A 27,007-nucleotide genomic window follows, 5' to 3' on the forward strand; every position below is an offset into this window, starting at 1 on the left:
CACTGGGATTTGTTTGAGATTCAGAGTATTGACTGAGATGCTCTCCAGTTCCACTTCCTTGCCAAAGAGAGCAAATTTTATTATCTAATGTAGACATATCTAAATGATATGTCTAGAACCACTCTAGAAAACCAAGTTTAGATTCATGAAAGGTGTAATGCTCATTTCACACAGATGTAAGTCTAGTCTTGCAACTTGCTGCAAGCCAAGGAGTGACAACATTGGGAAACCAAGGTGGTAAAAGATTCAGGTCCCACCTCCTAGAATTCAGTTTTTCAAACTGAATTGTTACAGACTTGAGCCGAAAACTAGGAAGTCAGACTTAAAACTTGTGCAGAGAGGTTTAATTTTCTCTGTTCATGTTGTGCACTGTAGAACTTTGTCTGCACAAAGATTGTCTTATAAATAAAACTGCAGCCATGAGTTACGGTTTTTAACCTCTTGAAAATATACACAAACACACACACACAAAGAATACAGAACAGAAACAAGCTTAATTTAACTGACAAATTTCTGATGGTTTCAGAGTGGAGAAAGGTGCTTCTTAAACATGGGTTGAGCACAGTGAGTCTTACGGTCACGACAAAGGTTTGTGTGTCAAACACCATTAATATTTCATGTTGTGTGTGATTTTTAACTTGTGTAACGCACCACATGCATTATTTTACTTAGATTCTAGCAGTTTATCCATGTCCTAAGAGCCTTTTACATGAAGGCAGTAGGCCATTTACATTTACAAGCATCACATGGAGCAGGGTGAGGTTACAGCCTGCTCCCTGCCAGGCAGTGGGTGACCTTGAAAAGAGAAAAGGACATGGAAATGGAGATGAATCTACTAATGTGACAAATCTGTGCTTTGCAAATTTTTAAGTGTTGGTAAACAGCAGGAACAGCACTTTAGAAGTAGCCACAGAAACTGGAAATTATGAAAAATCAAAATAAAATTATTCACTGGATTTAAGCCAGTAACATCTGTAGAATTTTCTCCTGTAAATAAGGTCCTTCTGTTTCAATTTTCTCTGATACTTCCTGTCTTTTTTTTACATTAAAATATATAAAGCAAAATCTCAAGCTTAATTTGCTTCAGAAGCAGCACAGACAAGTAGCTGTTTGAGAAAACTAAATTTAATTGAACATGGATACGTAATTTAAAGAAATGGAAACAAAACTGACATTAGAAAGGGAGTATGCAATATTCCAGCAAATTCTCTTCTCTTTAGCTAAAAGAAGTTGTTAGGGTTTTGTTGGGGTTTTTTTTAAACTTGGCAATTTCTGTTAAACGAGTAATCAGATAAAACAAATAAAAACAGAAGTAACACCTGTGTAGTCTGACATGAGCACAGACTTAAATCGGATTCAACTTTTAACAGCCGCCCTCAGGTGCCTGAAGAATCATAGCAAGGTAATTCAAACACTGTTAGGCCAGTTTTCAATGGACTTCTGTCAGTTGAACAGCTGATAAAAGCCATCTGGACGATCAAATACTGCATAGTTCAAGATACAGAAAGTGGTGAATATATGTAAGCCCAATCAGTCTGAATGACAGATCTGCCTCCTCACTGCCTTGTTTTCTGTTACTGTTTTTGACAGCTATATATATTCCATTTTCAACAGAGTTCAGAAGTCCAGGCCCTATCTATATGGCATTTTTAATTCACATCTACACAAATGTCATGGTATTTCTCTAGGGGGAAAAAAGTGTAGATGGTGATTTTTGTGTCAGCTAATAAAATTATTGTATAGTTCATTCAATTATATTTTCTTAGCCGTGTATGTATAGGGATATCTAACAGTTACAAGACAAATGACAGAAAAAGATAAGATGATACAGTCTACACAAGCTGTCACTACTACCTGAAAAGATATGACTGAAGAAGTGGTATAGGAGAGGCTTGGTCTTTCCCAGGGACCTAACAGGTTACCTCTCCTATCCCAAACGAGACAGCTGTGAATCACAAGCACAACTGCCATGTGATTTGAACAAGTATTGCCCTTTTCTATCAGATATTTAATAACAGAGAGAGACCAGAATTTATCTTATGCCTCTAAGACTCTTTCTCACCTATGAAAAACTAGGAATTACCTAAATGCTAAAAACTTAACAGCTGAAAATGCTGGCTATTTGCAGGACCAGCCTTTTCCATGGCACAGATTTGCTCTTTAAATGTGCTTTGATATACAGGTCTGCATTTTCAACTGCACTAGTATTATCAGTCACCTAATCTTACAGTGGCTTGCCACACAGAGGAGCCATTTATGTCCTCTGCATGCCTATGACAATCTTCCCCTCAACTATGCAAGTAACTTCCACTGATTTTGTGGAAAATTAGATGTGTTGGAATTTTGAAAATTAGGTGAATTTTCATGGCCTTAGACCTATGTTTAGAACATATTCTAGGACCCTGTTGTGGACCCTTGTAGTCCATGTTCATCATCTTCACAGTGTAGAGTGCTGCCTTGGCAGTAAGGAATGGAGAACACAAGAACACATGTAAGTAGAACTGGTGTTGCAAGCAAAGACAAACACTTTACTGCAAACATCATATCCAAAATTCACACCATCTAATTCTGTCTCTAAAACTTCTGGACTTCTACTTGCAAGAAGGTCAACTAGAAAGTCTTTGCAGTTGATTTGTGCAGAAGGTAACTCTGACGAGCCTGGAAGCTCCCAGAACCTGTGCATGTGGAAAGACAGTTTGAGCTGTCTGATATCCATCTCCCACGTCAGGAGGTGTTTAGGATAGGCAATCAAAAAAAGCATCTGGACTTGTCCAACAGGAAAACTCTTACTGGAATTAACTGTCAAAATCTGAACAGACAAGATTTTGATCCTGTTAGTTGCATCACTTAGACCTCCCCTTGTTGAGGTGTAACTTCAGTCACAAATCACAGCAGAAGGCAGCAGCTTTATTTAGCACATACAATATATGTGCTAATACATTGTTTGCACAGTGTTATCTACAGATTTTGTTCTGAATTAAAGAAGAAAAAAGTTTGCAAAAGCACAAATTTTCAGGACAGTTACTGGACAGGAATCACTATGTATAGAATTTTTTAACCTCCAGGACAATAAAAATGTCAGAGACAAAATAAATGAGAACATGGTAATTTTCCTCATAAAACCCAGAGGTTACAAAAAAAAAAAAAAGCTGGAAAAGGCTGTGCTCAAATGGAAACTGTCTCTTCTCCATTGATAATATGATACACCCAGACATACCACAGAGCATTAGAAGTAACTCGCAAGGATTTATTACCTTTGATTTTTAGCTCTGTGCTACATAAAATTAATTTGCATTTTGCTCTAGAAAATGCATGGCAGTGTGGAAGAGAGGATTTTTTTTTCTCTTGTGGAAGATCTGTGAATTCTTCTCAGACCTCAAACAGTACTTACAGCAAGAGAAAAATATTCGCTTTGCAATTTATGGTGCTGTACAACTCACAAGAGGACCAGTTTAGATCATGCATGCTTTCAAACTTCTGGTTACATAGCTAGACCTCATTGAGCCTGATCTTAGAACCAGATTTGATCTCTCAGAATGATAAGCAACTTAGCACGGTATTTGCCAATTTTCCATATCCTGAGAAAACAGCAGTTCCCATGCTATTTCAGCGCCTTCTATCTAAAATGAGGCAAAATGTGGCAAAGGTGACAATATCAGATAAAATAAGAGCAATTAGTAATAGTAAAAGAAGAGGTTAACTAAAGAAATGATTTTCTAACTACACAGAATCTTGTCTAAAGCTTCAGGAAGGGTGATCTAAAAATTTGATTTTTTTACTGAAATTTCAGGAATTACAACTCAGAGGATTTGTGTTTTCTTCCCATCATCTATACATAACTAGAGCAAGACATTTCATTGCGCTCATTATTTCCAGAATTTTTTAAATTCTACTTATCCAGGTCATGTGTTGTCTTTCAGAAGAGATAAGACCTCAGAACACTGAAAAATTAGAGGGAAAAAAATCCATCTGGATGTCTACTTTAAACAAACCCCACAACATAATCACTATGTTGTTCAGGTGCTAGGTTTTCCTGCATGGCCCTTATTTGCTATAAGCCAAATACTGACCCTCAATTACATCTTAGCAATACACACACTAAAAAGAGTATTTGTAGTCTGTCTTTCTCTTACCTCTTTCTGCTGGGTTTGCCCCCCTGGCAGATACTACAAACTTTTATGACCTCTCATTTTCCCCTGCACCAGATACCCTTCACATCTCAGGTCCCATTTCTTTGGCCAGCCTCAGCAGTGACCCTCTATCTCCAGCTAGAAGAAGAATTTGGTCCTGTGGTAGGGCCCCTGCTGTCTCTTTTCATGCACTAGAGAGGAGGGGATGAAATAAGTGGTAGGTGCTTAGAGGAGCTCTGATGTCCAAAACTTCTACAGAAACAAGAATAATAAAACTGTTCCCAACTGTGTTAAATTTGTAGATCATGACACTTTCTGAGATTCTAAAATTCTTTTAATTCCAAAAAATGCTTGTCTGGCCACAGAGATGTAGTACTAATGAACACTTGTGTCCCAATAAACTTGAAAGAAATAGCACAGTCTGACCAAATTTCAAATGAAATATAGGTGGTCTTCAATAAAATTCTGCGTAGCAGTGTATTCCTGTTTGAACAGAAAAAGGTCTGGACTGAATCTTGCAGTTTCTTACTTTAACAAAATTAAAAAAAAAAAAAAAAAAAAAGAATCCTAACATTCAAACCCAGATACCTTCTAACAGATGGCTCAGTTAGGTGGGATGGATCAGTAAAGTCCTAGTTTCAAAGCATTTCAAGGAACATAGAATCATATAACAGCTAGACTTAGAAGGGACCTTGAAGATCATCCAGGGATCCTTGCAACTCTAAGCTTAAAGTGCATGGGAAGGGGAAACTAGGCTCAACACCTGGAATGTAAACGTTCCCAAACACGAAAAACAAATGGTTCTTTCTGCTAAGAGGCAGGGAACAGCTCCTAGAGCAAATTCAGCTTCCAACACGTGAGAATTATGGTCACCCTAGAGGCTGCAAGAGGCACTCCTGTGTGCCACAAAGCGTGGTGCTGTGCACTGACAGCTCAGGAGCTGGTAAGGGTAACGAGTCCTTCACAGAGGGGATCCAACCAGCCAGAGCCCCTCCTGCCCTCTCCCACTTTTATGTTCTCAGACTATGCAGAAGGTCAGGATGTGAAAGTCTGTGAGGGAACTGGGCACTCAACTGCCATACAGAAAGAACTGTTAAAAAAGAACTGATTACTAATGATGTCATGTTAAGTAAAAGTAAAGAGGACTTTGAAACATCACTACCTATCCTCCCATACTTTTTTTTTTTTTATTAGACAGAAAATTGGACTATCTCACTCTGCAGCATGTCTAAAGCACTGGGTGGAGGAGTCTGATGAGATACACCTTTAGCTGAGCATCTTATGACCTTTCCACCATTCTGAACTAATTTTATTGCATTTTTGGCAATGGATAAATTTGAATTAATTTCAAATAAAAAGATGCTCTTATGTGGTCCATAGGAAAACAAATAAGAACTTGAGTCACTTATAACACATGTTGAGGAATTCAATGCATCAGATTGAATCATCCATATTAAATATATTATCTCTGAAATAATGTCTTGCAGTTTTGAAGCACCTGAGAAGATACTGTGAATTGGAAACTTGAGGAGGATCATTTTTTGTGCCACTGAAATTGTAAATAGCAATGACGGTAGACAGATGAAAGATTCTCTGCTGTTTTGAAAGATAAATACATTCCAGAAATCATAAAAGCATCTTTAGTGACAGCAAAGGACATACAAAACATACAGGACATACAAGACATACATCTTTAATGACATACAAAAGCTTTGCAAGAATAAACAGGATATTAGCTGAGGTTCATTACTGCTGCCTTTTCAGATGTCTATATTTAAGGTAGTTCAGCAACAGGAAAAACCTGATTGCTGCTATTCTCAGTGAGCACAAGGCAGCTGAGATATGAAACAGGAAGTTAGATTTCTTTTGGAAGAAGAAAAAGAAGAAAATGTAACTTTTAAGAAAGGTTTCCACTGATCTAAGTCTGTTAATGGTTCTCAGCAATCCTACTAAAGAAGTCTGAACTACATTTGAAACAGGGAAAAAAAAGAAGAATCCCTTTGAGGATTTGTAGACATTTGCACATCATCCAAGGAAACTTTTACATGTTTTGTTTAATGATTTTTGTGTTATCTATCATCCCTATAATATGATCCATGTCTACCATTAGTCTGAAAAATAAGCAATGAGCTAAAAAGTTGTTACATGTTTCTCCATTTTTCAAAATTTTACCAACCAGAGCTAGAGAGAAAATGGACAGGCAAAAAAAAAAAAAAAAAATCACATACTCTTTGGTTTGTACTGAGACAGGGGATCTTGCCATTTGGGTAGTGCTGATGGCACTGGGCAGAACTCATCCAGACACAGGCAACTGTGATTTACAATGTTGGTGAGGAGGGAAGAGGGACTGATGCCATCTTCCTGGGCTTGTGCAAAGCATTTGACACTGTACCACACAACAACTTTGTCTCTAAACTGGAGAGACATAGATTAGGTGCATGAACCACTGAGAGGACAAGGAATTGTTGGGCTGGTTGTACTCAAAAAGTTGTGGACAAGTGGCATTCCTCAGGAGTCTGTACTGGGACCAGGGCTATTTAACATCTTTATCAATGACGTGGGCAGTGGGATCAGAGGACCCTCAGCATGACTGCAGATGACACCAATCTGTGTGATGCAGCAAGGCTGGAGGGAAGGGATGCCATCCAGAGGGACCTGGGCACACTCAAAAAGATGATCTGGGGGCTGGAGCACTTCTCCTATAAAGACAGGCTGAGAGAGATTTGTTGTTTCAGCCTGAAGAAGAGAAGGCTCCAGGAAGACCCTATAGCACCTTGCAGTACTTAAAGGGAGAGTACAAGCAAGCTGGGGTGGGACTTTTCAAAAGGTGATGTAGTGATAGAACAAAGGTAATGGCTCCAAACTAAGAGGGTGAGTTTAGACGAGATATTAGGAAAAAATTATTCACAATGAAGGGGGTAAGATGCTGGAAAAAATTGCCCAAAAAACCGAGTAAATTCCTCATCCTGGAAGTGTTCAAGGCCAGGCTGGGTGGGGCTTTGAGCGACCTGGTCTAGCAAAAGGTGGTCCTGCTTATGGCAAGAGGTTGGAACCAGATGATCTTTAAAGCTTCTTTCAACAAAAAACACACTATAACTCTATAACTAAACATGGTGTAATTTGAAGTATAATAGTAGAATAAATAATGGAAAATAGAGTGGCAAAAGATGAAGAGGAACCTGAAGAAGGAGCTGCTTCTCCTTCTCAGTCCAGAAAGTCTAAGATTAAGTCAAAATTTCAGACCAATATTTTGAGGAAGAGTGCTGGAGCTCTGCCATGAATTAATGAGAAGATTATTTTTCTTTAAAATATACAGAGCTAGCTGGACACTAGCTTAACAAGGTAATTATCAAATTAAAGAGAACTGTTGTATTGCTGTGAACCTGCATAAAGACTTTTATAATTACTGATGTTTTTGCCTATCTTTGTTTTAGAAGACTATGCATTTTAATATTTTTGCATAAAATATGTTCAGCTACATTGTTTGGAATAGGAGGTTTACTCATAAGGAGTCAATCAAATGTTACCTTTCCTAGACTACTTTTCAAATAGGAAGGCTATATTTTAGGAGGTTTGTTTTGCCAGAAAACTGGGTACAGTAATAATTATTTAATGAAAAAGACAAAGTAAAATTTTATAACTGATAGTGAGACTCTAAACAAATAAACCAATGTTTTTAATAATTATTTTTCTTTTCCCCAAATGGCTGAATATAATGACAAGTATGGTTATATTAATGAGAGGTTTACATGAACACTTGTAAAAATGACTAAGAATTAGTGGCCTTTGAAAATTTTGCTCTGTGTCCTTTTGACTCATCATTGCATAGATAAGGCAGAAGAGTATATATCAAAAGCCTGGGGTTTTTTCTAAATACTGTTGACTTGAATATAATTAGTATATTACGATGCTATTTTCTATTTTCTTCCTCCCTTCATAACTAGACATATACAACATAATTTCACAAATTAATAGTGACAAAAATTGTATAACCATGATGGTATAAAGAAGGAGAAAAGTAAGACATAAGCAGTTGAAAAGCTTCCAAAAAATATAAAAGTATAGGGTTTTTTCAGTGAGAATTAAAATCATTTAGTAATGTGCATTTGAAACACTGTATTGTGCTATTGTAACACAACTGTCTGATGGAGGCTCCCAGCTCTTTTCCTCTCATATTAAAACTGTTCTAAAATTTCATAGTAAAGACTCATGATTGTCCCTTTCAATCCTGCTGACTTCTGCTTTCAAATTCAAAGCACACAGAAGAAGTACAGTTTAGATCCTATCAACAGGTCTGGAAAAATGTGTCATGGTCTGATGAGTAAATGTATCCATTTCATAAAGACAAATGATATATATGCTATGCAATTCCCATCAGCCTTACTTTAAAACAGAAGTGACAGAAGGGGAATACTCAATTGGCAAGACATGCAAGCCATAAAATTTGCACATACCAATATTATCTCATTAAAACCTTGCTTAAATATGGTTTTAACATGCTCCCTGTAAACAATATCTTTTGTTTTATGTCTCTGCTATTAACTAGCACTTTCAGTAGATACTAAGGTGTCTTTAAACCATCATTTAACTTAAACAGTTTTGAACTACTATCTCATAACACACTATACAAACACGCAAAAATAAAATAATGACATTCTTCTCCTTTCTAGTAGGACATCTGAAAGTTTGGTAATGGTGAATGCTTGTCCTTACTAACTCTCTCGCAGGCCACTTCATTACCTTCTTGCAACAAGGTGCAGTTGTGATGGCCCAGTGCCTGGAAAGCTCTGTTCTGTAGACCATGCCATAGTTCTCACTGACTGCTTCTGCTGAGAAGCTACACAGTCATTTCTGTTCTAGCTAATGTTCCCCATGGACATTACCCTCATTTCTGTTACTTCTGTGTGCTGCTGGTGACTGATCAGAATGACCAGGTACACACCCCTGTGCTCAGGATAGCAGTAACTTGGCCAAAGAGAAGCAGGCATTGATCCTAACTAGCAGCTGCAGCAAAATCCACACCAAAAGCTAATGCTCCATTGCAGTGTGCTCAGATGCCAGGGGTTATTCAAATTGAAGCTGACAGCACAATCTTAATCCTGCTTCCCTGTGCATCTGTATTGCAATAATACAGAGTGTAATTACATGATCACATATATTTGCCCAAATGAATTTGATAGTACACAAATTTACTACAATGTAGATATATGTGTGCACCTTCCTACAATCAAGAGACATATCAAGGTATATTAATACTTATTTGAAATCATGCAGTTCACAATATATCTACTGACATATTGGTTACATTCTGTTGAAAGTTACTGCTAGGAGCAGCCAAAGTTATATTTATCATATCTGAGCTCTCTACTGTAGAATCACATCATCGGATCCTAAATAGGTCTTTTGTCTTTGTTATTATAAAAGAGAATTGATGGGGGGAAAGAAGCTGCAGAAGAAACGTTTTGGGATTTAAGACTGTCTTTCAAATTATGCCAAGAGCACGCATGATGACCTGATTCCCTGAAGGATTTGGTTTCTACAGAGCACTCTACAACTGTCAGATGGGGCTGATTCCTCCACCCAATGTGGGGAAAGTGGGTCCAGGCAGCAAAACAAGATACTGCCAAGCCTGGCCACCGGCTCACTCCAAGGGAGGTCAGCAGCACTGGAGGGGCTGAGACACAGCTGTAGAGCAAGGTTGCAGACCTCACAAAGACTAAAATAAGTGAAAAGGCTGGGAGATTGTGTGCTGAATAGTCTATCTTCTCCACAGCTCTAGAGAAAAAAAAATTCAAGCAGGTGTTTGAAGACAAGGAACTGTCATCAGACCAGAGAAGAGGATTGTCACAGGAACATGACTGCTGCTGAATACGTAGAATAGACTCCTCCAGGACTTGGATGCTTTTCATGGAAGTAAGGGAGAAGAGCAGAGGGTTATTAGGTCTGTGGTATAAATTATATCAAAAGTAAGATTAAATGAACTTTTCATCCCAGGATGGAACACATGGCACCTGGCAGGGTGCCTAATGAAGGCACTATGACAAAGGAATTCCTGGTCCATACCTGAATTCCCACTCACATTTTAGCTCAGTTAAGGAACACTTTTCTGAAGTCAATGGCTGAATCACCTCACTTGCATCCATGATGTGGAGAGGTCTCCAAGCCCACAGACTTTTCGCCCTTCATAAGAAAGGAGTCAGAGGGACTCCAGAAATGCACTTGAGACACTCCAGCCATTAACAGGCAGGTAGTTCACTAGACTGGGATGGACCTCATCTGAAATAAACCTCTGCAAAACATGAGTTGTCTGGATGTCATGCCCTCAATACTGCAATTCCTCCTGCACTGCAGTACCTGATGTCAGTGCAGCTTCCAGCCACCAGCACAACAGATTATAAATGAAATAAACCAGCTGGCCCTGAGACTACTAAAAGTACAAACTCCACCTTTCTGAAGGTGGTTTGAATGTATTGTCCAGATTTTTCTTTCTGTTTAGTCAAGAACCTTCACCCTACCATAACACAACTCCCAAGTTGTACACAAATTCACACTAAAGGCTGTGCACATTTCACTAAGCTAGGTTTAACCCTTCTCAGTATAAGATACCTTCTGTTTCATTTGCATTTTAAAGTTATTAATTAATTCCATTAGTTGTACATGCGTAATGAAGAAAAGGAGTATAATGAACAGAAACAGTCTGGAAAGGAAAGACATTGCATTGTCTTTTCTTGGTGAAATTCCATGTTGTGGCTCAAAATCTCCTTGCTTGGACATATTTTTTCTTTTTTTCCTTTGTTTTTATTTTTTTTAAGACCATGACCTGGAGCATCCCTTTGGATTACAGAATTTGATGCACAGCCAGCCATGCATGTGCAACTGTCCCTAAGAGCCAAGCCTCAGTAAAGCTGGTGTGCCTACAATCTTGAAACAAAAATAGCTGTCAAATCAAAACTAATTTGCCACAAAAGAAAGCACAGATCCACAGTTAGAGAATACCAAACTAGTTTGAGTTTAAAATTGCTTTTGAACTCAAAAAATAAGGACGTGATTTTATAAAAGAAAGTGTATTTTTAATCTCCCTAATATAATTTAATAATAGATGAATTGATTTTTCTTAAGGCTAAAGGTGGGGGGGTGGGGGGAAGAACAAATAGAGGTAATATCAATTCTTGAGAGGGGAAAAAGTTTTAAAGTCTGTCAGCAACTAAAAGAGGGGAAGCAAATACAAACAATTATATAGTGGACTGCTGCTATCACATGTGACACGAAAAATATGTTATTTTAATGTTCCCTGGACCAGGGTTTCATTTTACCCTATTTTAGTGAATTAAATCATGTACTACAAAGGAATTTGGATCTGAATGAAAGGCACAAGATTGATATCAGGATGAAAAGTAATGCTGTATTAATTCAAGTTCAGACATTAAAGACAAAAATAAAATTGAATTACATAGTGTTCTAATATTTCTGGACTAGATAAAATTGTATATGAAAACCTCTATCATAGACAAATGGGGTTGGGAGTAATGGATTTTTAATAGATAAAACAAAATGGTCAACATCTACTTTCAGGTACCCAGTGAACTGCATTGATGGAGTTGACTCAGAAGCAGCCATTGGGCAGAGAGCTGTGCACTGGTGCTTCTCTGCACATATTCCTGTACTATATCCAAAATGGTCAGCTAGGCTTAGTCCTCGTCACAGATAAAAAGGAGATTTTTGAAGTTGAATGGTGTGGAAAAGGCAACACTGATGAAGCAATAGCACTTTCACAACCCTGGAGTCAAAGTGCAAGCCTCTTTGGGTGAAGGAAACTTAGGTGTAGGCAATTTATTCTGGAGCAGAGCTATGGAAGAGACATCACACAGATTCTGCATGTGATAGTGCCCCTCAGCAACAAAATTTCCTCAACCACTGACTGTTGATCCGTATGTCCTGGCTGGGTGGCAGCAAGGACACAGCTCTGCACAGCAGAACCACAAGGCTGCAGGTAATGCCATGTGCTGTGGCAGGATCTCCTCAGCAGCCCAGAGCTTGCCTGCAATCCTTCTCTTGGCTTTCTCATACAATATGAAACCAAGATACCAACACTCCTACTGTCCTGAAACAAGGTTCTTCCAAGAAGAGCATATCTGGAACAACGGATCTGCACTAGCATTTTTTCCAGCACAGGCAGAGCTGGACACCAGTGTCCTTCAAGGGCCAGGATATTCCCAGCAGTTCAGTAGAAAAGTAGTTCAAACTCCACAAAAACAAAGGAATATCATAAATCCTAATAATTCTGTTCCAAATCCTGTACATATACCTACAAAGTGTCCTCTCTGATGTAAACTTTTAATAGCATCTGTGTATTGAGTTCATTTGTCTTGAAAAATCCTAAGCAAATACTTCACAGAGATCACTTCTCAGTGAAAATAAGGAGAGAAGAAACAAGAAATGCAAGGTACTGCTTACACTGCTGTATGCACCAGAATGAACTTAAAATATTATGGTATAAAACCTATATGGATCAGAATAGTGGAACAGCAAAATGTCAGCAACATTTTAAAGGTAATATAATTTGGAGTGCAGAATTCAATATGATAAAGAATGATAGTCACTGTATAATATCTGAGCCTTCCCACACACAGCAGACTTTAAAAAAAATCATGACTGCATTAATTCAAGGAAACTTTCAATATGGAATTGGGAATAGTATCTCAGTGTCCAGAATCAGCTTTTGGGTCTATTTCTACTAATCATGGTGCTGCAGCTGACCCAGTTTAAATGTATTTCTATAAAAATTCCATAATTTTTGGTGATGTTGCATGTCGTGTTCTCCTAAGCCATTTAAAAATATTGCACTATAGTAAATACCTAGTGCCTAAAAATAGTGTACATCATGTGGAACAGCTCTACTGCATCACAGAAATACAATGTAAAACTCCTAATAAAGTTTTATCTGTACATTAAACACAAGCATGCACATTTTGTGTAATAGAACCTACACTATATTAGGATGCATGTTTGTGTATTTGACTATGTTCTGTTCGTGTGTGAAGGTCTGCAAGATTACATTTGTGGGAGAGGAACAAATATTTTTATTATCTGAACTTAAAAAATATTATCTGTGCCTGCAAGTCTTATCTGGACATTGTGATAAAGCCATGAAGTATGCAACACCACTAACTGCACTGGTAAGTGAAAATGCATAATACAAAATTTATAAATTATTATAAAATCATCATAATATGCATAAACTTCCCAGAAAAATCAGGAATTTTGTTCTGGATCACCCATACCCGAGGATTAAAAAGGGAAGAAAAAAAATCTGGCCCATAGTTTAGTTATTCAGGGTTCTATAAAAAGAAATTTGTTTCTAATACCTTCAGGCAATCCATGTGCTCTGAAGTGTTATAGTTTATACCAATTGTGGACACAACTACTGTACTTAATTAAATGCCTGTCTTTGTTTTAGAAATGAGACAACAATATGAAAATATCCTCTACCACAAAACTTCCATATTTTTATGGTGTTGCTTAGGTAATTCATAAAGTGAGGTGTTTCACTTCTGAAAAAGAAATAACATGACTGCAACAAAAGAAAAGAAAAAAGTGAAAAATGCAGGAAAAAAAATCTTGACTACTAAGGGAAACATGAATATTCTAGTCCAATTCTGTCTCTTACAGGAACTCTGTAACTATGTTAGGACATTTTTCCGCAAGAACATAACATGTATTCATTGATCATCTTAAAAATCACTTGATAACATTAAAAGTTGAAGCAATAACCACTGAATATTTTCAGTCTCATGGAAAAAAACCCAAAAATGCCTCTAGTCTTTTATTTCTCAATAAAAGAAAATTAATTTAATGTACTGACAACATTTGAAGCAAAACAAAGTTATTCAGCAAAACAGAAAAAGTACTGACCAATTCCTCACAATTGCCATCACACTAAGCACACAAAACAATTAAGAAATTATGTAACCTGAATTTTAAAATAATAAAAAATTGGTTAATATTTTGATGTTAATAGCTATTAATTTCTATTATTATGCATCAGTTTCCATCATTTTATTAACATCACCTCTTGCAGAAAGAACTGAATGCTACATAATTTGGACCAATTGGGTGAAAAAAGCCAACCACAACAAAGAAATTATTTCTAGTGGGCAGGGAAAAGGCCCATAAATCACTGTGATTCTCTCATGTTAATTTTACCTTTATACTTTCTGTTTTCTGAATGGACCCAAGACACCTCTATTGTATTATGTCCTATGATATTAAGATTTCTCCAAAAGAGGGCTTATCACTACATTTGTTTATACAGCAGCAGAACCCCTCTGATTGACTGGGGTTTCAGAAATTGCAATTAGAGGCTCCATATAATTGCACAATATTCACAGTAGGAGTTAGTAGCCCTTATTACATTAGTAGCCCTTTTCCATGAACCAGACATGGGGTCTCCCATACTGATTTGTTGCTTAGAAGAAATCTGGGATCCTCCTTTGTAAGATAGCTCAAATCTTACATCATTTGTTAGGATTTGAGAAGGAGGCTGATGGAACAGTTTTCATTATAAACCCTTCCATGGAGTGCTTATCTGATGTGTGTACACACAGGCAGTACACGCACACGTTGCGTGTGGCCAGCACTTTGCAGCGAAGCCTTCTCTTGTGTTTTGAAGGAATTGGTAACTCAGAAGTGCAGGAGCACTAAGCTAGCTAACAAGACTGCAGCAGGCAGAGGTGAAAGTCTAATTCATATCTGCTAATTGCAAATCAGGAACTAGCAGGAATTATTCCTTCAACACCTGTGAGTAATATGGAGAAAAAAAAAATTATCTTTCTGAAGGAAATTGGTGGAAGATGCATGTGCAAAGTCTTGCTTAGCCAGCAGTATTAGAAAAACATTATTTCTACTATTCAAAATTAGAAATAGTGAGATTTTTTTCATCACAAAAATTTAGCATCTGTTGCCCTGGTTTTTCTGAGATTTTTTAAAGCCTTCTACTTGCTTATAAGATGGAGTCAGTTCTTTAGCTACTGTTGTGATAGTAAGGGTCAGTTTTTCACTTTCTCACGCTTTGGAACATAAACAACCTTTCTTGGTTTTGTTCCCTGTCCTTTGCTTACATATTTCCAGCCTGAAAACAATGTTGGTTGACAGCTGGTCTGGCCAGTGGGGTGAAGGGGTAGTAACCCCAGGAGCCAATGTGCTTCCAGACACACAAAATTATAAAAGGAAAGAAATAAACAGGCTGGCCCCTCTTTTTTCAGTGGAGAGCAGCTTTCACTGAAGACCTCTGCCTCCGTGTGGTCGATTATTGCGTTCCGGGCAACAAGCATCCAAGTTGTTCCAGAACTGGTTATGATGGCTGAGACTGAACTGAAGAGGAGACTGAAAGTTGGCACCAGTTCTGGGACTGGTGACTTCAGGGAACCAGTGGTGAAGGTCAGACTGTCCTCTGATTACTGGAGGCTCCACAGCCCCCCAGAGAATCTCCACAAGCACCTCATTTTTATCAGTGGTAAGAGTGAACCCCTCCATTTTAATTTTTTTTAAGAATTACATATATATATATAAATATAAATAAATATATATATATTTATTTATATATATATATAAGCTTTTAAATGCAATTTAAGGCCCACATCTCTTCTCCTTCACATCATGGCTATGGAAACAGACCACATGCCTTTGCTTGATACGTCCTGTTATTATGTCCCATTTTCCTCTTTCGTTTTTGTCATATCTCCTCTTCTGCAGACTGACCAACTCAAATGCTTTGATTTTTTAGTAAGTCTTATTCCAAGACTTTTGTTTCCCCTGGACACTCTCCAATCAGACCACATGTTTCTGTACAAATGCCACCCAAAACAGGTATTTAGTTCAGACAAAGAAAAGGCAATCCCAGTCAGAAGAAGAGATACAGCTGGTGCTTCAGAATACTGGCTTCACCATAGCTCAACTGACAGGGAAAAAATACAGAAAAGAACTATGCATTAGAAAATTAAGAATCTGTTAAAGGGACTTCCTAAGATATCTAAAAGATGCAGCTATAATGTGAAAAAACAACTCTGGCAAAAATAGTTAATAGGAAAATGAAGGCAGTAATTGGAAGGGAAAAAAAACCTGATAATCATGATGCCTGTAGAAAATAAAAGCAAAGATAAAGAAGGGGGAAATGTTCTGTAAAAACATATTATGAAATATAAAATATTAGAATGAGATGCTGAAGTTGGAAATGAAAAATTCATATCCATAAAAACTAGAGAAATAAGACCTTGAAATTTATTAAACCTTAATTTTATTTGGGAACAGAAAAACTTTCAACATCAATATATAAGAAGCTTTCTTGTTCTACTTTTGTAATGAATGTTGATCTTGAGTGAAAAGTGCTTTCTAGTCCATCAGCAACTAAGATGGATGTTAAAAAGTATCTATGAGAAGTAAATGTTTTGAAATTAGCTGTTCTAAGGGGTACTTTTCACATTTCTACATGGTGTTAATTAATTTAATAAAACATTAATTAAGAAAAATAAAAGAACTACTGAGGGAATTTTAAAAATCCGCTAGTGCTGTGCTGATATTTAAGGGACACTATACAGTCAGGGAGCAGCATAACATAATACACGTGCTTGATATCAATCCAGACAAAATAGTGAAAAAAAAAATTATACAGGATTTAACTGACAAAGATCGAAGTGAAAGGGATGTAATTAATGCCAGTCAACATGGGTTTATGCAAAATAGCTCTTGTCAAACAAATCTCATTTTATTCTTTGATGAGCTTACAAAAGTTTAGGTGATAAAGATAAGTGCATGGCTGTAACACACTTAGACACCTGTAAACCATTCAACTTACTAGTGCATTACTGATATTCTTATAAAGTTTATTAATATACAATTTTCATAGAGCATATGTAAAATTGAGAACTCTATAAAACATCCGTTTTAGGAAGTAATTCTTAATTAGAAATCATTACCTGGAGAATGAAGGGGCTAGTGGTGACCCAGGCAATTGTGGACCTCTTACATCTGATTTTAATGAAATTTTTATCTATGTTCTGAAATTAAATTCAAAAGTATTGCTGTGAAACTTTGAAAAACTCCAAACTAGAATTGTGGTATATAAACATGAATACCAGGGAGTCACAAAGAATAATCTATCTCACAAAGCTAGGCAAATTTACTGTGTTGTACCTGAATGCTCAAATGATGTTTAATGAATATGATTTTTTGGAAAAAAAAAAAAAAAAAAAAAAAAGGAGGGGGGAAAGAAAGATAATGTTCCTGGAAATATAACAATCTGTTTCTCTAGGAAAATTTAATTTTCTCTCAAAGAGTTATCAGAGAGAAGGTACAGGACAGTTGTAGAGAAACCTGGGAGATAATGTAGCATGCTGGCCCCTCAAACCATCTTGTTGAAAATAGTTATGCAAGTGGGTAATGTGTGATGAACTTTCCTTGTTTATTCCCAAACTATGCTTATAAGAAATATCCACTAGATATAACTTCTCACCATTAACCCCTGCAAAAGTTTTTCAATAAAGGTCTATAAGGTTACCTGCATTGCACAGATTATAAAAACAGGGACAAATTCACAAAGATTCTGTTGCAGTTTCCTTGCTCTGTATTAATTGAATAAATTGTAGTAAAATCTAAAATTCACTTATGTAATATATTCTAAAGGCATGCAGAAAAACTTAGATAAGCAATCAAAGCTGATGATTTTGCCACTTGGCCCAAAGTTCCCTCTGAAACTATTGCCCAGTAAACCCTTTTTTCTTTCTTTTATTTTCTTTCTTTTTTTTTTTCCTTTTTTTCTTTCCTTTCCTTTCTTTCTATCTGTCTATCTAGAAATGAAGAAAAATCAAACAAGGTTCATGAGCCAAGTAGAGAAAATGAAAAAAAAAAAAAGGCATAGAATGCAAAGTATGGTATAGTTACCTTGTACATTCCAAACACAAACTGAAGTAGAAATTATAACAGAAAATACATATTCAATTATCAGCTACAGATTCAGAGCAACAATAAAACTGAAATCACTATATTTTCCTAGGGATAGGGAGAGCAAAGAGCTCAAATTGTTCCTTTTGAAATTTCTACTGTGTAACATTATGCAATGCCATATAAAATTGGGTGATGAAAGCCTATAAAAAGTGCCTGAAATTCTCAATATATTCGACATCTATAAGCTTAAATAAATCCATTTTGAGGGCTCCATCATATCTACCACACATGAAATTTTTTTACGGCTACAAAGGTAATAGCTGATGCTATTGCTTCCTCACAGTATTATAGCTCCTCCATGGACAGAAATCATTTAGTGAACAGAAGAGAAATGCAGACAACCTCTAATTTTCTCTACAGTGGCAACTGCATTCATTACGCATTAAAGTAGCACTTTCCCTGAAAGAGTTAACTTTCTAGCTCCTATTCTCTGCAGTGCTGCATAAACACTGCACATTATTCTTACTGAGCATGCTTCATCTTTCCTGTCTCCACAGTCTTGGGCTGTCAATCACCTGTCAGTCCCTACCACATCAGCACAGTGCGCATCACCAGGCTGTCAGCACAGCAGCTGATGAGACTCTGCTAAGAGCTGTCAATCAAACTTGTTTCTCTTATCTGTTCGGGAAATATTTTGTCTCTGAGAAACAAAGAACCTGGGCAACAATGGATCAGAGTCTAGTATTTACTCTTTTACGGGGATAGAAGCCTCTTAACAGGAAATGAATGCTTTATCCACAACAAGGAAACAAAAATTCTGCTCCATTAGGCATATTTTCTTTTTTCAATTTTGTTTAAATCCTGTTTATTTCTTGAACAAACAAAACAGGGCAAAATATATTAAAGAAAATTTCTTTTAGCTCTCACTATAGAATGAACTTCATGTGTTTACTTCTTAGTTTCTGTTGACTATAATTCAATGCAGTGTAAGACAGGTAGCATCTCTGTTTTCAAAAATCTTTTCTTGTCTTTAAGCATTGGAATGTGTGAGGTTTCTCTACATCTCAGAGTAGCCAAAAAGCCAGACTAGAGAAATGCACAATTCACACCTTTGTTAACTTAAGATGTATCTTTATTTTCTGTCGCATTTTCATTAAAATTTCAACATAGAATTTAGTAATATGAGTAGGGTTCAGAGATAATAGCAGACCAAAAGAATAGCTGAGGGGTATAAGCAAGTAGGAGAAAATCAGTGGCTGTTGAAAGAAGATAGTGTCTTCCTTTTGGAATGCTGTGCCAGGGAGAAAGGATCGCAGAATGGAAAGTTCTTGCATCTACGGAAATCAAATACTGAAGAAAGACAAAAAGAGATGCAAAGATGGGCACAGCTGCTATTTCTGGTCTGACACAGAATGTCTGAAGGAAAAAGTAAAGGTGGGCTTTCAAGTCACACCTATCCAAGGCAGAGTATGGTTCTGCACAGATAACTAGGTCTAGGTCTAACAAACGCAGCAATCAAATTAATTAACACCAGTGGATCACTGAACTAACAAACCTCTGCTCTTCCCAGGGCATAAGTAAGTACCTTTACATGTTGTGCTGTGCAGATACAGGGACATTTAAAGCTAACCTGAGTATCAGTACATAGTGTTGCCTGACGTGAAGCTAAGTAAACATAACCCAGGGACTTAAAATTCCCATTTTGAACCACATCTATTTTTCCCTACAGATGAAAGAAACTCAGAGCTGACAGTTGAGGAGAAACATTGAGAACAGCAAAGGGAAGAAAACTGCTTTCCTCAGTATAGAGAGGAGTGCTGTAAAACATGAATGAAAGACCTAAAAATATTTTGTGTTCTTCATAAAGATTCAGGTTTGGGCCATGAAAGTAAATAAGCAACTTTGTTTTCCTAGACAAAAATAAAAGGTGAGTTCACAAGCCTTACAATCCATTGGACAAAACTGTATATTAAAAGTTAAAAGGGGAGGCAAATAAAAGTATTTTTTAAAAAAAAAAATCTACTACTACTTGCACAAACACTGATTTACAGGCTTGCTCTGACCATTTGCATTGGCTGTGGAATTGGACTGTTCAGGTAAGAGCAGAGAGCAGAGAGAACCAGCTGGGAAACGGGGTATGATACGAAACTCACAGAAAGGAAAAGTTTAAAGCAATCACAGGGAAAAAGCCCTCAAAGGAATTTGGGAACTGCACTCAAGATTCGTTCCCAGCAGCCTCCCACAACATTCTTGAGGGGCTTTGAAGAAGGAACCTGGGGCAGAGCAGCTCACTTCTTCATGTCTCTGATGGCTTAACACAAGTTCTGGATAGCCCCTGAGAAGAAGGAGAGAAATGGACTGGGAATCGCCACACCCCAGAAAAAAATGGGGTCATGGACAGCAAAAAGGTTTTTGTCCTTTCCACACACGCACATAAACAAAGGGGTTTTTTGAATTTGTTTGTTCCAAAAGAGAATATTTTCGTTTTCAGAGGAGGGAGACCATTGCGCAAAGGAAAAAAAACCAAGGGAGTGGCCACAACCAATGTCAGAGATGTAAGCAAAGCTCTCACAAGCTGAAAAAAGTCAAAGGCAGGCAATTTTGACCTGAATCCTAGAGCAAAGGCAAGAGGTCGGCATCTTTCATCACTTTCAACTTTATAAACAACTTCTCAAAGGATGCCTTTTTCTCTTTTTCTGGGCCTTATCTCAGTTCCCTCCATTACTGTCTGTGCCTGCAAGAGTAAGAACAAACAATTTGTCTTTTCTCCTTCCTCTCTGCCAGTTCTAATGTGTTTAATGCCCTCTCCATCCTAAAGCGCATACACACAAGGTAAGGAGGCAGGTGTCTTGCTGGAGACAGCACAGATGAAGAAAAGGACACTTTTGTTTCACGGCTTTCAAAACTCCATGTTTTGTGCTGCAACCATGTGCCATACACACCTACCAGGAGCCACAGCCCTGGTCAGCAATTTCACCAGCTTGGAATAGATACACTGGGTGTCATTATGGTTTTTGGGAGATGCCAAGAGCATCCACGAGAGAACAGCAGAGCATGAGCATGGCTTGGGCAAGCAAGAGACCGGTAAGAGGAGGAAACGTCTCTGCTCTCAACTCCTGGACATGGTTTTGGACACAAAGTTCCCAGCTAGGAAGAGAGAGCTACTCTTAATATGCAGCCTCCACTCTGCAGCCACCACAAGCAATGTTGAAGGTGTCCCCAAGCAGGGCCTTGGACAGCACAGAGGACTAAAGGCTGCTCTCAAAGCCTTCTCAGAAAGCAGTGGAAGTCTCAAACTGGAACAGCCACAATCATGCCCTTCAGAGTTTCACTGAGCTGGAATACTGCTCATGTCAAAAAGCATCACTAATACTGTAGTTCAGTATTAGATAAATATTAACTAACAAAGGAAAAGAAGTATGAATTAACAGCAAAGAGCCTTAAATGTGGAGCTTCAATTCCAGACGCTGAGAATAAACCAAAAGCAACAACAGCTTGTGCAGAGGTCAGAAATTAAAACCAGAGGAAAAATTCTGTGTACTAGTCACTTTTAAAGACATGACTACAGTGACTTGATCTTTCAATCATTCTTACCAGCAACAGTGCTAAGAATCACAGTATTACCCCATGCCAAACTGTCCCAGTTACAGACAATACAACCATTATCAGGCATTTGTGACAACAGGAGTATTTTACACGTTGACAAATTCTTTCATATGCAGCACTGTTTTCCAGAATCACAACTCCCTCTGATCTAACTGGACATTAATTGCTTTTTTGCTGATGTATCTGTGCCTTCTGGACTGATAACACAACTAGCAAATCTGATATCTGACAAGTTGACTCAACCTAATCAGGACAGATCAGCTGTTACCAATGTTGCTATAGGCTGTAATTTGAGGACCTTTAGAGAGTTATCACTTGCTTTGAAAGGCAAGAAACTGTAATTCTGTCAACACTAATCCCAGAAACGTGCATTCAAAGTGGTTATTTTTTCTCCAGAAGAAGGTAACACTTGTCAAATAAATACCTGAGATAATTGATAATAGGAATTAGAAGTATGTGAGTGGTATGCTGACAATCAGTCACTCTCATGAAAAAGAAGAACCTTGCAAGATTCAGAACATTAAGTAGAGAGCACAATCTGTCACCATGAAGCAGGGGTCACTCTGAATGGAGTCAAACAATTGGCAATGCAGTTTTTCAATGTTTACTTCTCCCTCTATTGCTTGGTGCTAAAGCTGAGTGAATTATTCACTTCAAGCAATTTGCTTGATGAATTTTATCCCTTTTTGCTTCTCAGTATGTGCAGGCAGTGGATTCCAATGCCATCAGATTTATTCACTGCTTCGCTTATATTCAGGCTTACACTTAGTGCTTGATTGAGAGTATTCTAGACTTCCACTGCTGCTCAGACTGAATCCAAGGCTTGTCCTTAATGTGTGCAAGCAGCATAGATCCACACATTTGATGGAATAATAATTATCTACATCAGCAAGGATATAGCTTTTAATTTGGTGGGTTTTTTGATCCCTCTTTAATTTTGGAAGCCCTTCCAGCAAAAATACTGATATTTGCTACGAAGTTTCCTTTCTGTGAACAATTTTGCCCACAAGACTCAACACTTGAATTTTTGCAGAAGACAAATTACCAAAGAGCGCAGGCACTGTCACAGAGCACATTAATTAAAAAAAAAAAAAGCAAACCCAAAGATTATATTTTATTATCTGCTTCACTCCACTAGGAAATAATTTATTTTCATGTAATAAAACTCAGAGGAATTCCATAAAAAATGGATTTCCAATTCATGGAATTCTTTAATGTAACTTAATAGTCACTGAATATACACAAGTGACTTTGTCATTGCCAGGGCTGCATCTGCCTTGTACAGATAAACTGTTTTTAGAAACTCATACTCAACATTAGAAAAAAAAATATACATTTCTTACTGTATCGCTTTGGTCCATCTTCCAAACAAAATGAAAGTGTTAAGGTTGCATCATCTTCAAAAAATTCAGTTGCAAAGGCATCCCACCAGAGGTTGTCACTATCCTAGGAAGCAACAGATCATTCACTTAACAGGAGGCAAAATGAAAATATGTTCATCTGTTGTAAAAGAAATTCAACAGGATCACACCTAGTTTGGCTTCTTCACCTATGGTTTTTGAGTGCAGATGTCTATATGATATTTCAAACTAATTTTCCTGGATAAAGTTCTAATTTAGGAAAAACCTGAAGTGTTTAATTTACTGTATAAGAAACTGTCATTCATTTTATCCAGCATACTAAATATGTAAAAACTTTCTTTTCCATAACTTTTTTCCCCCCAGAAGTTAGATATGCTTTTATAAATCAGTTGTAAATAAAGCAATTATGGGTTTTTCCTCATTTTCTGAGCTGTGTTTCTCAAATTCCTGGTCTCAGTACTTAATTCTATAATGCTACATAACCTCATCATCAGCACAGGATGACAAGAAAGTTATTTAGAAACTAAATATAATGGCCATTCTGCTCCAATGCATTTAATATAAATACAATGCTACTTCAGGTTGATTAAATGCCATCTAGTTACTTAAATGTAATTGTTGTGAGAAATCTTTACTTTTAAGTGTGATACAAGAAGGGAAAAAATATGTTAAGATTTACAGTAATACACACAGCTGGAACATGGCAATTATTAAAATAGTGAACAATGTAAAACATATACCAACACAGCACTACTGGTAGTTTCTTGACTTTAACAATTGAACCAGGCATTTTTGGACCTGGATGATCAACAACTGGCACCCAAACCTCAGTTTCTAGCACCTGAGCAGGTGGTCCAGCTTGCAAGGGTTTTCACAGTAGTTTTCACACGAAACCCACCAAACGTTTCATTCCAAAGCTATGGATATATTAAATAGCTGGATTCGAAATTTTTGGTTTAGTCTCTTCTGCTATTTTGAGGCCCTAAGACTTAAATCACTTGTAGCACACAAGGTCAGTAACAAGCTGAAAATACACTTCTGAAGATGCCCCAGCTGCACTCCTCAGAGCCACTCTACCCCACTCACAGCACCTTCCTTTGCAGTGTGCAAGGCCAGGTTCACTCAGCACAGTGAGGCCTGAGCTCTTAATGCCTGAGCAATATAGATCTAAGCCAGAAAACATTTGCCTGCTTCACAGAAAAAAATCCTGAGCTACAATGCCAATCTAAAAGAAAATATGCAACTATCATATTCATTATGTACACATGCAGAGCAATCTAGGGATTTTAGATCTGCTCCTGTATTTCCTGATGATGTTACTTTTGGATTTCACTCCAAAATGTTATGCAAGGTATACTTCCTGCCTCTCAATTTCACTTTGATTTTTTTGTCAAGCATCCAATAGAGAAATGGTAAGGACAGGTTTTAACAATCTGGTTCCTACCAGAGACCCTAGAGAGACTTCTTGTCTGAGTCAGAGCCTGTAATACACTTTCCCTGCCAAGGCTCATCCCACCTGGCAGTGACAGGACCATACAGCCCTGCCGTTCAGTCACACAAAGAGGTATCAAAGCTGTCCCACATCTCAGAAATCTGCTGTCACAGAGAGTTGTTGTTCTTTCCTGGTGTTAACCCACTGAGTGTTCCCATGTGCAAGCACTCCTGTGTTGAGTGGCCAAGCAGCCACAACAGTAAGCATGAAATACAGAGTGGTAAGCATGAAGCACCCAGTGGTAAGCATGAAACATATACCCAGGTGTTCAGCACACCTCTGCACAGGTCCTGCACTCAGCACAGCCTGGGGAGTTGCATTACAAGCCCATACAAGAGTGTGTTGTCCAAAAAGCAGCTATGAGCTCCCACTCTCTGCCATTTAACTAGAGAGGGGCTGCAGTGCCATTTAACCTTTTGGACATACTTGTCATAGGAAGGAAGGGTGAAGAATTTCAGCAGTGCTACACACCACATATGCAGCTCTTGTCAATGCAGTAGTTGAGTATCACTGGAGCTACTCACACAGCATCCAATGACATGGGAACAAAAAGGAGAGCATCACATAGCCAGGATGTAACTGCACGTGGGAAACAGAGAGAAGAGCAGGGAAAGTGCAGGGGCTCACCTCAAAACCAAACATATCTACACTCACACTGGATACCAAGAAGTCTTGAAAGCAGGAAAGGAAAATGTGGAAATGGAATTACTGTGGATTCCCTCCCCAGTTAGATGAAATATCCAGACTCTCTCACAGTTTGAACACAATCCAAAGCCTTTATCTTAAGCTTTTGCATATTTTAGGTGAGGAAAAAGGAAAAATATAAATGCAACACCTTCCCCCACTCCAGAAAAAAACCTCAACCTTAATAAAGAATAAATCCTGTCAACCTTGGAAATGCTTCTGCCCCACCCTTGTCACAGGTGGGCCCACATCTCAAAGCCAAATGTGAACAAAACCAAATGAGGTATCCCCAGCCAAACCAAAATAGGATCCAGTTATTAATTTTTTTTATTATTTTTTTTTAGAAGGGGATGGTGAAGGCAAGGCTGCCCTCCGGCATCTTTAACTTATGCTTTGACAGGTTATGGGGGATTTTGCCAGAGTAATTATTTTTCTATTCAACAATAATGAGAAATTACCATGGCAACCTCCCTTTCACGTAGTGCACTCACATGCTCAAACATTGAAATAATGGCCTAAACATAACAAAAAAAAATTAATTCTTTAAAAATATTTTGTCTTAAAATAAACTTAAGGAATAGGTCACAGGACAGAGGAGGGCAGAGACAGCCAGCAAGCTGGGTCAGAAGTGAAGATACCATACTGCTGGGGCCAGGTACCCAAGCTGCAAAAAGACTTCTTCCATAGCTGTCATTGTTCCCTCTGATCCCCTCCGATCCCCTCCACCCCTGGTATTATTTGCAATTTGAAGAATGGCTCAACTCTGAATAGAGTCTCCAAGTAAATGGAATCGTACCATTTCAATATTCTTTCCTGACTCTGATTTCTTGGGCATAGGTAATCAGATTTTAAGTACAATGTTGTTCTTTTTCCCCCTCCATCTAAAAGTCCTGTATGCTCACTGTGTGATCTGAGAGTCAAGCTGGGTTCTTCATTACACCTTACACACTTACACATTTAAGAGTCTGCAAGCTAAATGAGGCTTTTGCATTTGCCTGTGATAAATCTTACAACTGCAATATGAGGCCAACTGAAACTACAGCATTTTTTCCAAATCCTTTATTTTTGTTTCATGACTTGGAAGGCAAATGGACTGATGTAAAAAGTCAGTACCTGAAATCATATTTGAAAGGATGCAGATACTTTGAAGACAGAACCGGAATTCAAAATGATTTTGATAGATTGGAGAAATGATGTGATATGAAGATGAAATTCAATAAAGTGAAGTGACAGAAGTACAAAAACAAAATGGGGAATAATTGGCTAAGTAGCACTGTAGAAAATGGTCCAGATCATGAAGCAAATATGTCAGCAATCAATTGGTCTTAGAAATAAGGGAAATGTCTTAGATAAAATACCCTTCCACCCCAGCGAACACATCTCTGGAAAGACTTTAATTGGGATAGTCTGTCCACTTCTGTACTATGGCCAAGTCTGGGCCATCCACTCTTAAAGGAATTAGATGAGAACCACAGGAATCAATGAGTTTAAAGACACATGCAAACAAACCAGCACAACCCCAAAAGACTCCAAGGAAGAAAGGCAGAAGGATCTAGCTGTGTTTTATATAAGACAGAAGCAGCTCACAGGGAACATGATGACAGTCCTCAATGATATGAAAAGATTGCTATAAAGAAGAGTGAACACTTGGTGGCTAACACAGATAGAAGTAATAATTGGCTCAGTTTGCTGCCATTGCAGGTTAAGTGGTTTAATGCCCTGTTAAGATTTCTAGGCTAGCGTTTTCCAGAGGGGAAAGAACAGCAGAGCACGACTGCTGTGTTCCCAAGGGGATG

The 27,007-nt window shown here is 37.8% G+C and overlaps 1 protein-coding gene across 11 annotated transcripts in view; it reads right to left on the bottom strand.

Annotated features, from left to right (window-relative positions):
* Positions 1–27,007, bottom strand: part of LDB2 (LIM domain binding 2) — a 216,561-nt gene that overhangs the window by 121,188 nt on the left and 68,366 nt on the right. For all 11 annotated transcript variants that reach the window (XM_063401664.1, XM_063401662.1, XM_063401665.1 and 8 more), the window contains one exon: positions 23,018–23,120. In XM_063401664.1, the coding sequence (XP_063257734.1) occupies positions 23,018–23,120 (103 nt within the window). The remainder of the gene's footprint in view (positions 1–23,017; positions 23,121–27,007) is intronic.

This window comes from Prinia subflava, chromosome 7 (genome assembly GCF_021018805.1).
Source record: "Prinia subflava isolate CZ2003 ecotype Zambia chromosome 7, Cam_Psub_1.2, whole genome shotgun sequence".
NCBI lineage: Eukaryota > Metazoa > Chordata > Aves > Passeriformes > Cisticolidae > Prinia > Prinia subflava.